This window comes from Cydia strobilella, chromosome 7, assembly GCF_947568885.1.
Source record: "Cydia strobilella chromosome 7, ilCydStro3.1, whole genome shotgun sequence".
Taxonomy (NCBI): domain Eukaryota; kingdom Metazoa; phylum Arthropoda; class Insecta; order Lepidoptera; family Tortricidae; genus Cydia; species Cydia strobilella.
This window is the reverse complement of record NC_086047.1, coordinates 8,053,728-8,066,433: the sequence shown is the minus strand read 5'-3', so window position 1 is coordinate 8,066,433 and position 12,706 is coordinate 8,053,728. Positions and strand designations below refer to the sequence as shown.

The 12,706-nt window shown below is 37.3% G+C and overlaps 1 protein-coding gene across 1 annotated transcript; it reads left to right on the top strand.

Moving 5' to 3' along the window:
* Positions 1–957: 957 nt before the first annotated feature.
* Positions 958–6,451, top strand: LOC134743143 (cuticle protein 19-like). Its single transcript, XM_063676486.1, has 4 exons — positions 958–1,065; positions 1,480–1,632; positions 5,002–5,168; positions 6,273–6,451. The coding sequence occupies exons 1-4, from the start codon at positions 1,054–1,056 to the stop codon at positions 6,322–6,324; spliced, it is 384 nt and encodes a 127-aa protein (XP_063532556.1). The 5' UTR covers positions 958–1,053; the 3' UTR covers positions 6,325–6,451.
* The last annotated feature ends 6,255 nt before the right edge of the window (positions 6,452–12,706 follow it).

The window sequence follows — 12,706 nt, the reverse complement described above, 5'->3', positions numbered from 1 at the left end:
AAATAGGTTATAAACAAATGAATACGATAGAAAAATGTTTGCAACTAATTGTCAAATTCAATTTTATTACCTTAAATCAATCACAAACATTGACCACTGCCATATATTTTACCTGCTTGATGATCCTAATACAAATAATTTCTCATTTTCTCTCGAAAATCGAAATAGTTATTTGTGCAACAAGAGAGGAAAGTTGGTTTTTCTTGCGAGTGTTGATTTTGAGTACCGAGAAAGCGAAAGATTAATTGAATCACGAGCTAAGCAAGTTGATGCAGCAAAGTATGTGATAAAGTTGCATATTTAAATTGTCTCGGGCAAGGTCGTCATTATTACGGTCATTATTTTGTCTTTAGGCTACTGTTGCATATGTTCTGCTTACTGGCAACGCTCTACTTACTTCTTTACGCAGGTATCTAATTACATGTTAACAAGACAGGTTCAATCTTCAAGAGTACTGCTAAGAGTTAATGAAAGAGTTGCGTTGTATAGCACACTTCGACTTGTTAATTTAATCTGGTGTTTCATTAGGTTCCTGCTATTGAGATGCAATTTCGAAAAACTACACCGGATAACATTTGCCGACTGCAGGATAAAATGACAAAATAGTTAGGTACCTACTACATATTATAGCGGTTCCTTGACTTCCTTAGCAGTTTGGCAAACGGCAGTTGTCACGTAGAATCTAATCAGATATCCCGAGCAGAGAAAACAGAAAGGGTCATAAAATGTAATCGTTGTCACATCGCTATGTGATCACTGCCATTGTGCAATGCGCTGAACGCAACCCTAGCCAACATTCTTATAGAAAGTAAATGGAGGCAAAATGCTCTAATTTTTACGACTATTGTCTAACATATGTTCTATCATCACCTTGAACCCGGCTACGTAATTTTACGTAATTACTTTATCATTATCAACTACCGTAGTCTTGCGTAGACAACGCACACTGCATCGCATCTTGGCGGTTAAACCAATATAAAAGTCGGCGTCTGCGCTCTTCACCACCAGTCGTGTGTGGTCGTTCAGACGAAGCAAACCTTATTCAAACGCAAAATGATCGCCAAAGTAAGTGCCCGTGATTCACTAAGTGAAAGGATTGTTTGCGCCGCGATAGCCCTTAGGTATAGTGCTCTGGATCGAAGACAACCTTTTTAGAATACGTACCTTGCGATACCTTTGGCAACTGCAGTTGTTGCTTTCCATGCAACAAGTTGATGGTGTTCTTTGCGAGGATCCACCCATGGAATGGAAAGATTTAGAGTTTTATTGGGTTATTCCCAGAAGTTACCACTCAGTTGTTTTCGCTGGTTACAACTACATAGTTTTTATTCTAGGATTTTTCTGCCAAGTAGAATATGAGTTAAAATTCGATACTATTTGGTACTTCATAGTAACCACTGGCAAGCTTTGCCCCAGCCTTTTCCTATCGTCTCTCTGAGCGCATCATATGCAACGTTAATATCTGTTATTTGATTGCAGGCCGCAGTTGTCCTGTCCGTAGTCGCGTTGGCAGCGGCTGGCGTCGTCCAGCTGGGCCACTACGGCGGCGAGGAGTACGGCCACGAGGCCGTCGCGTACGCGGCGCCCGTAGCGCACTACGGCGGACACGAAGAACACCACGTCGACTATCATGTAAGATTCCTCCAATCAAATCAAATATCATTTTTTTAGGCAAATAGGGCCCATACTTATATATCCATATTCATATATTAGGGCGGTTTCAGACTAGCGTATTTTTCTGCACGTATACGGTCGTTTCGGCGTTACAAGCTTACACGCGCGTTACATTTCTCTACATTTGGTTTTTCGTTTTACGCGCTTACAAGCGCGTTACTTTTCCCTATACATTCTATCTATACGCGCGTACACGTACACTCGTATAAAATGCTATTTTGAAAGCGCTTTTACAGACTAAGACGCCAATTCGAACGCACGTACACTGACATTAGAATGATATCTGAATAATGTTATTTGGGGCATTTTCTATGAAAAGGGACCTTATTGTCGATGGCGCTTACGCCGCACAGCGTCGCGCGGCATTGTATTTATATCAGAGCATCGTTAATAATGGCGTAAGCACCATCGACAATAAGGTCCCTTTTTATAAAAAATACCACATTTAATTATCGTACGCCTCGCTCGCGCCAATACATGTACAGAAAAGTACGAGCGAAATGCACGATAACTAAATTACATAATTTGGATGTCATTTTGATGTCAATGGGAGTTCGAATTGACCTGTAACGTACATATAATATAAAATGTAGCAATTAAATATCACAGTTTTGAATGATTCACGGTTAGTTTCACTAGACTTATATTGACCGGGATATAGACCGTGATACAAAAGGTAATCTATATCCCGGTCAATATAAGTCTAAGTAAATATCGTTCTGGCGCCACAACAGTTACCTGCTGCGTCACCTGTTCTGGAGCAGGATTCAGCAATATCACACCCTCAATACGCTCAATATTACAGGTTCGAAGTCCTAGGCTTCGTAAAATAAATGTTTTATATAATTCCACGTGGCAAATTAGCATATGCTCCCTTGGATGGTAAAAGCTTTTTCCGTAGCATGTGAACGCTTGCAACTCAAATACAAATCTTTATTAATAACACCAAAGTTAAACGGATGAACATGCCCGTTGCTGACCAAAAATCCTGTAAATAGTATCACACGTAACAACAAAAATTTACCTTGTTTTCCTCTTTCTATTCCCGAAACTTGAGAATATTGGTGGGACAAATGTAGACGTTTTGATACACTCGAAAATTACGGCGGGCGCCAATGTTCTTTACTTTCGACTATAGAAGAGACGATTTTTTTTACTCTATCTGTCACCCACAATGGGGAAATTTGACCCGAGGCGTAAAAACGACCAAAAAACTTAAGTTTTAATAAAGTAGTTATTTGTGGCAAACGCTTTCCCATGGTGCATTTCTCATATGTTTTAAATCATTTCAATAAACCCAACTAAAAACATTGTTAACGTTAGTGACCGTTTTTAGAAATTTGAAAATCGTGACATTTTTAAAATTTCAAGAACTATAATTTTTAAGGAAAATAAAGCACAATAATACCTTGCTACAATTGTGTTCTGCAACACCTAACCTAAGATATGTATCAGTAAGGCGGGCAGATTTCCCCATCCCGTGAAACTTAATGTCTTGTCGTTTTATTTCATTACATCGCGCACATTAACCTTCAGCAAATGAACATCGCGACCGTTCCAAGCATGCGCGAGCGCCGCGTAATCGTCGCAAGGCTCGTTACATTTACAACACTTTGTTACATTATTACACGTTAATAAAAACGCTAGAACAAATTTAGATAACGATTCCCAACGACAGCGTTCAACGCGCATGAAAATCTAACATAACAGATCCAATTTTCTCTTAATTAAAGCTGTTACGCCGCGAATAAACAAACGCTAATATCTCGTGGCAAGTGGAGCAATAAAGCTGGTTTTGTTTCCCTGGGCCTATGTTACCCGACGATGGCGTAATACGAAGTAACGAGCTAATTGATGGCTTGCATAAACTGCGCGTGTTGTGGCCCGATTCAACACAATCGACTGCGTTTCCGGGAGACGGCGCCTGCGGCCCTCCGGTTTAACTTGCGTCACACACTCTTTTTGCATGAAATGGATCAATGCATCTAACAACGCAAAATTATTTAGTTTCCTTAAACGAACCACTATCTTTGAAAAATTCAACGCACGCAGATAACCCTAGCGTATGAATTTGTTTCTTATGCTATTCAATGCACGTGTGAAAACAACTGTCGGAAAATCTCATAAATTGCAGGAAAGCAGCCGCGTCTTACAGCATTTGACTGAAGAACAAAGGGCTATTTTTTTCGTGTGTGAAGTTAAATATCAGAAATCCGTTATTAAGTATTCACTGTAGTTTCTGTAAAAATCTACTTACAGCATCTAATTAGGCGTACATATATTTATTTAGACATAGTTGAGCACTATTAAGCAACACCATAATATCCCACGACGGAGGAATTAACAGACTATGCAACTCAAACATAATTCATGGTTCAGTCCGTTGTCGCTAGTCTTTACGGTCCAGTCATAATTCGCCCACCGCAGGTAATGATATGATATAAAGTGGGTTACATAACACTTTTGCAGAACTTAGTACGAGTATATCCCGGTCGTGACTGCAAGGCCGATAACAGAGCGGTTCCCAGGGCGCTTGCAACATTAGCGCCCACAAATCACGAGGCCTCCGGGACGTAATGACTGTCATGATACAAGGGAAAATGGACCGTTGTTTGCATAAACCGGCGCGTGCTCTCACGCTTGTTTTAATGGCAGATGTGGAATCATTGCTGGCCGATGCTGACCTAAATATACTCGCGGTTGCGTTAAAGCTCTCACGATTTGACAGCTTTACTTTGTCACTAATCTGGATTAAGCGAAGTTTTCATTTAACTCGTTGGCTTGCGCAGTCCGTGAACGTATCGAGCTTATCTGATCTGAAACAATGGCAAACGGCAATGGTGCTGATTATACAACAAATAGACACTTCGCTTATAGACAATGTCAGACACTAATGCACCTGCTGGTCGGTAATCACATGTGAGCGCACTTGTGAAATAAAAGTAATTTAACAACATGATAAATGACTATCCGTCAACATTAACAACAAAATTCAGATGCTCTTCTGTTTTTTGCTTGAATTTACCAATCGACTGTATTCATTACTCTTGACTTGTAGTAATGTGGAATAGTTAATACTGGAATGTACATGTACATATGTAGAGGACATATACTTCAATATATAGATCGTTGCAAAGTTCACTGTTCGGTGATTTAATGAACAGAATATCACGACACTAAATGTTAAGTGTGTTAGCATTAACGATTGACCTATTGAAACGACATTCTACATTCCAACTTTGCTATACTAAACTTAGAATGTGTCGCTTAGTCAAGCTGTTGTGTTTTTTTTTTCACGTTTACTAAGATATATTTTTTCTTCAACAGGCCCATCCCAAATATGACTATTCCTACTCAGTATCCGACCCCCACACTGGTGACCACAAGACCCAGCACGAGGCTCGCGACGGAGACGTCGTGAAGGGAGAGTACTCCCTGCTGCAGCCCGACGGTTCCTTCCGCAAGGTTACTTACACCGCTGATGACCACAATGGGTAAGACAATCGCTATATTTATAGACTGCTAAATTGTTATGCAGTCACTAGAACGCATAACAGTTTTGATTAAATTACTTAGGTACATACATATAGTTTGTCAGCCCGTATGTCTACTCTATCCATCTGTCTGTACAGTATGTCTCTCCTTCTGTGGCTTTGCTACGTGTGATAGTTAGTGCTAGAAAACGGAATTTTTGCATGGATATATAAAAACAAAGTAGTAATATACTAGAAAAAAAAAGGTTTGAGGGGGGTAGTTGTGATGGATGGGCAACTACGGAACCCTACACTGAGTATGGCTCGAAATGCTCTTGGCCGGGTTTTTTATTACATGTATCATTACATAAGTCGACAACTATGTCCGTGTCAGCAATCATCCCAGGACAAAAGGACCGTTTTACGGTTAATAAATATAGCTGAAACTGGACTAGGGCTTAAGACATTAAAGTAAATCGTATTCGTATTAAGTTATTATTAAGCTATTGCTCAGATTTTTTGTAATTTTTTATTCACAGTCCGTCAATTTTGGATGGTACGAGTATTTTAGGAATGTTGATTGATACTATTGCCAACACGTAGAGACACCACATGAAATCATGTTCTCATATGTCTTTTAAAATTTATTTAATAGATTTGTTGCCGGTCCCATATTCGGAGGGACAATTTAGAAGGGAATTAAATCTTCTCGGGTCCAAGGCGTAGGGTTGGAGCCGGCGTAGTTTTCATCGCGTATATATAAGATATATATATACGTATATCTTTACATGGAAATAGTTGTATTGTATAACTAGCCTTATGAACCGATTTTGCATGTACAACCAGCCTTAAAGTTTATAGTCTATGATGGTTCATTATTTTTAGTATGTGGGTATTTTTACACTTTGTAGTTTTCCCTCGGTCATCCGTTGACCACGAACGCTGTAAAGGGTTCGTAACGTCAGGATGTATTATAAATTCAATATACGCGATATAATTCGTTTTCATAGTTTTATTTCATGAGTAACTATCGTGGTAACCGAAGACAATATTATTTAATAGGTATTTTATACCAATTGACCTGTAGCTATCACCGAAGTCTGTTAATATTGTTTTTTTTTTCAGTTTCAACGCGGTAGTACACAACACCGCGCCTGCGCACCACGAGTACCACTAATCGTCGGTGCCACTAGCCAGTGCTCTCAAGTGATATGTGATATTATACCTTTAATACTTAATTAGATAGTCTTTAGTCGACGACCTTTATTGTTATAAGACTGCGGCGAAAATAAACTATTTGAAAACTGTTTTTATTCATTTTATCTCCCTTTAAAAGATAATATAAACAAACGGGAAGACTACTTACCATTACAATCATGTTTATAAAATAATTTACACATAAATTGTTTATGGATTATTTTTTTCACCCACACTGTTGTGTCCATCGGTAAACCTTTTCCACCGATGGATAGTTAAAATAAAAATTAATAAATCGATTTTATTTTAGGCAAGCACCCATATAAAACACAGACTTAAGGATGACTCACGTTAGACCGGGCCGTGTCCGGACCGGATCTTCCGGCGCTTACTTTTCTATGACATGACAGGTGATCACGTGATGCCTTCCATAGAAAACGAAGCCCCGGAAGCTCCGGCCCGGACACGGCCCGGTCTAACGTGAGTCATCCTTTACCTATCTATAAATGAAAAATGAGACAAAACGACATAAGTTAAAAGGGTCTCCCCATATATATGAGGTGCTAACAAATTAGTTATCGATATTTTATGAGATGATACTTTACACTAAAACAAAGAAATAAAGCAAAATTCTCATATGATTTTTTTTGTTTTCATTTATCGTACAAAATAAATAAATTATAATTATATCTAAAATAATCATCATGTGAATTTAACTGACAAGATGTTTAAAACTTTCTGTCATTATTATTCACAACGGCGGGACTTAATTGCGTAAAATAAGTTTTTAATTTACCTCCGACGTTTCGAGGACGGCGTTGTCTGGACTGGCTAAAGTTAATATCAACATCTTCTAGCCGCGCGAGTTTTTCGAACTTGGTGTTGTGACTTTCTGTGATGTCAACAATTGTGACGTTGTCAACTAAAATGTACCACATTGCCGGTTGTCAATTAGGTTTCTTGCCGGTCCCATATTGGGATACCCTCCTACAATTTAGGAGGGAATTAAATCTTCTCGGGTCAGAGGTGTAGGGTTAGAGCCGACGTAGCTTTATCGCGTATATCTTTACTTGAAAATAGTTCTATTATATAACTAGCCTTATAAACCGATTTTGGATGTACAACCAGCCTTAGTTTATAGTTTATTATGGTTCATTATTTTTGTATGTGGGTATTTTTGCACATTGTAGCTTTTCTTCAGTCAGCCGTTAACCACGAACGCTGTAAAGGGTTCGAGACGTCGGGATGTATTATAAATTCAATATACGCGATATAATCCGTTTTCATAGTTTTATTTCATGAGTAACTATCGCGGTAATCGACGGCAATATTATACGTTAGTATGTATTTTATTTTTTAATTTTATTTACTTTTGGACTTTTTAATGTTTAGGTAAAATGATCGTTAGGTAATTTAAAAATAGTTGAATCGAGCATAGGTGATTAGGTAAATCAATTTTCGGTATTCTGATATGTAACGATGTCTGCGCAATAAGAGCGAAAAAGTCGTCATTCGGCTCGGCTCGCATCGAACTAGAAACTCATTACTGAAACATTTATTTGGTCAGGTAAAATAAGTATATTGAACCTAATTGACCAAAACCTAATCATGCATGAGAAACGAATAATTATCGATCCATTAATTAGTAAAAGCCGTCACCAAGGAAGAGTTGCATATTGGTTCGAAAGCGTGAATTATCAGCCGTCAGATCATGTAAGAAATACATAATAGTTCCTGAATATACAAGTAGTTTAAAAGCCATTATAAAAATACTACGGGCAAATTGAATTAATTTCAGAAATGATATATAAGGATTTAAGTTAAATGTTTTTCTTGTTTATAAAAAAGAATGTGTTCCAAACATCGGATTTTAGGCGCATCGAGTTTAGGCATCTGAAGTTTGTTATATTATTAGGAACCCTAGCTAGAGGCCTCGAAAACACAGCTACAAAAGTAGACGCTTCATCCCGCTTTGTATTTTTAGGTTACATATATTTATTTATTATAAAAAAAAAAACACTATACGAACCTTTACCGGAATTACTCATACTTTCCTCGCTCGTTTTTATCGCACTTGGATGGGCCTTCCCTATTTCCCGACGCATATTAAAAACAATTATTAATGTATTTTAATGGAGCTATTACAAGCATTCGGCACAGACTATCCTATGCTCCGGTTAAGTGGTCTACTAATTACCAGTCCGCCGGACGATATCATTAGTCTATCAGTTAGAACAAAAAGTTGACAGTTCCGAACAACTGACAGGCTGATATCGTCCGGCGAACTGGTAATCAGTGGGCCCCTTTACAGAATTTAAGTGCGAAGTCTCTGAATACCTACCATACTGTGGCACCAAGCATAACAACCTTAACCCTTAAATGCATAGTGTAGGATGCAGCCTACACAACATAACACATCAAATTTTATGCATAGGTAATTAGACAAATTCTATTTGTTCCTGTATATTATTTCAATAGTAAAACTAATCCATTTTCTGAATTTTTACCTAAATATACGCAGTATTTTAATTTATAAAAATTACATTTTGTTTTAAGACGAAATCTCAGAAAACATGGAAAAACCCGGAAGTTGATGATTTTTAGTATGTGATTTTGGGCAGATTTTTCGGGGTTTGTAATTATTTTATATTTAAAAACTTTATCATAGAAATATCACAAATAGTTGTCTGATGGCAGTAAGATTTTTCCTATATCTCTTACTAGTAGTTATATATTTACATAAATAAGATTTACCCTATGCAACTTCTGACACTGATTTCGCAGTGAAAATCGATGTTATATATTTTTTTACCATTTTTGCTAGAATCGGCCAACAATTATGTGATGCATATAGAGTTAGACCAAGAAAAGTTTGCAAGAAATTTTGACAGCACACGCAGTGCCATTGTTATACGTTATAATTTCATAGAAGTTTGACGTTAAAAATGCACCTGTACTGCGTGTGATGTCAAAATCTCTGCAGACTTTTCTTGGATTGACTATTAATTTCGGGCAAAACGAAAAAAAAATCATGCATTTAAGGGTTAAGTGACAGCAAACTCATTCAATGAGGGCTATCGTTTTTGTGCTCACCAGTTGGCGTAGGTAAGTAGGTCCAGAAAAACAGATTTCAAAATTCTTCTTTGCTTATTTTTATAAAGTCAATACACAAAGGTATTTTAACGTCTAAATGTGCTATTTTTTCAACATGTTTAATTTTGCATATATTTTAGTTGGCACTTTTTTTAAACCAACATTTATTCAAAGATTTAATAAAATTTATTAAATTAATCAAAGATGGACAAAGATTTACCACAATTATGAATAAGGAGTGAAAATTTCCGATGAAAAAGATTGAAACCCCCAAAAGTTCTATGCTTTTGACATTTTGAAAGACCTCCATCAACACTGGCGCCCCTAACGGCGAAATTAAACGCGGTAGCCCTCATTGTTCACCGCATTCTCGAAGAATAAATTCCAAATTCAAACATCTACGGTTCTTATGACTGTGTAGTTTGATAGAATAGATACAGAGTTGACAGAAAAGATGACGAATATACACACACAGACTCATGGCAATCTTGTTTATTAATAATGCCTAAGTAAAAGAAAGATATTGGATGTCAGGTATTTATTTATACATCAACCTGTCGACACATAAGGTATAGTCTCTCAATTCAGTCAATCGATATAAAATTGCAGTTACTTTTGTTAAGCCAAAGATAGATATAACTCCGTAATAGATGGATACAGTCTAAGGAAAAAACGTGCCTCGAAAATCACGAAAAGTTGAGTCTCGATCAGATGGCGCCACTAGTTTTGGCCTACTCTCGTATAGAGGGCATTGACTGTTTCGTTTGTTATTTATAATTTTAACGCATACCAGTGAAAGAACATGGGTCAAAATCATATAAAAATAATTAATGCAAATAAAAAAATCATTTATCCATATTTAAATACATTTTAACGTATTTTTATAAATCTTCATTTATAGTTTTAAAGTATGTCGATAGATGGCAGTGAATTTACAGTGGTTACAAAATTTACTATGACAGTACCGCTCTATCTTATTATATCCTCATTGGTTAAGCTAAGACAAGCCATGATATTAACATATATCAAATTAATAAAATTTTAAAAGACCCCTGTTATAACATAATTGACGGTTCCGTTTTTTAGGGTTCCGTGCCCAAAGGGTAAAAAAAGGACCCTATTACTAAGACTCCTCTGTACGTCTGTCCGTCTGTCCGTCGGTCTATCTGTCACCAGGCTGTATCTCATGAACCGTGATAGCTAGACAGTTGAAATTTTCACAGATGATATATTTCTGTTGCCGCTATATCAACAAATACTAAAAAGAACGGAACCCTCGGTGGGCGAGTTCAACTCGCACTTGGCCGGTTTTTTTTTTCTATTGAAATACTGAACCGTTTAGGCTACGCGCGCACTGCGGATTTCTGCCGTGCGTTTTTTTCCGCAAAATCTGTGAAGTATGCAACCTCCTTGAAGTGCGCCGAGTGCGCGCATTGCGGAAAATAATCTGTATGCGGATTAAAATCTGTGGTTTGCTGCAGATTGGTGCGGCGCCGCACGAATTTTCTGCATCCTATGGACTATTAAATAAATCCGCGCACTGCGGAATAAAATCCGTGCGGACACCGGCCGGCAGCCATCCAGTGACGCAGTTATTCTCGCGACATGGTGCTGCGCAGTCATGTCGTCGCCTAGCGTAGTAGTCCATTTCCATCGTCCGTTCTTAACTTGAGTTGGGACTAGAATAGCAAAACGTGCGGATATGTCACCGCTGTGCGCGTACTGGACACAAACGGTTTTTTTCCTTTGCGGTTTTAAAAACGCACCCCAACTCGCCGCACCGCAGTGCGCGCGTAGCCTAAAAACTACGCTTTTATTATAAATAGTATTTTCATTCAACGTCACCCTGAAATTAGCCACCTACTTGTAGGTCAATGTCAACTCAGTACTTACAATAGTAAATTCTTCCGTTACGAACTAGGAGGATATACCTAACCAAACGGAGTAGCCATTAACAGGCATTTCCCTCTGTCGAAAATAGTCAGCCAATGGTCATACGCAATGGTTGGACTGACGTTGATCTGACATGGCTATTTTGACGTACGTATACATTTGACGTTCCCCTCCCCCACAAAAATTGGCAAACTTATTTGTTCAGCAAATTACAGACGTGGCGACTCCGTTTGGTTATATCCTCCTAGATTACGAATCACGATTTATACGTAGGTATAGGTGCCTACTTAAAGTATGCGCCTGATTCAAAACGAACGCACAAATACTTCGGAAAGCCAGAAAATATGTTATCGTAGATCACAACGAAGGTTTGTTATCACAAAAAAATACTAACTTAAAATTCCTCCCAACTATTATTCGAAAGCTCTCAACTATGGTCTGAATTAATAGACTCTAAATATAACCCAGAACTTCTATGGTATCGTTCATTTGATTGATTTGTGTGCGCCTATTATTTCTATAAAAACTGGTCTTGTAATACATATCTTAACAAAAGTATCCTGATATAACACTTTAAACTCTCGCGTTTTGTACACATAATTAATCAATTTTGCTGTCGGAAAAAGGTAAAATAATGAAATTTTATCGCGTTAGACCAGGTATATTGATTAGATATCCTGATAAAAATAATTATTAGAACTAACTCAGAAAAAACCAAAAAGCACCAATACAATATTGTTTTAATCTGTATTTAAGTAAGACACTATTTTATGTGCCTAAATATTATCCTCAAAATGAATTGAACTAAATACTTAATACCTATAGAAGCTTTATGTTTATTAAAATTACTAATTATTAAAACAACATTTAGGTGTGCACATTATTACGACTGTCTTCTTCCACTATGGCATATATTCGATGCTTTGCTCAGACATAATGTAGAGGCGCAATAAAAAACGCACAGAATTCTTAAAGCACATAAGGTCGTTTGTAAAACTTTTTTTAATTGCATAGGCACTAGATCTGAGAATTAGTAGCCATGACGTTTTTACTGACGTTATTCAATCAGACCTAGTCCACTTACAGATACTTAAATGTATTAACATAATGAGTTGTAAAATTTGAGCTGTGCTTAACAGTAGTTTTGACACGAAATTAGTCTAGCTTATTTGTTTTCTATATTTCCTGAAAACAGATTTCTATTGCAGGAGTTATTATGTGATAACATGTGATAATTACATGTTAAAAGTGGTCACTATCGTTAATGAAATATGTAAAAACGTATTATCAGGAAGAAATGGCTAAATTTCATGTGACGTAGACTAAAACTATATACAAACGTAAGATTAAAACAGTGTATGGTTAAAGGGATCCTC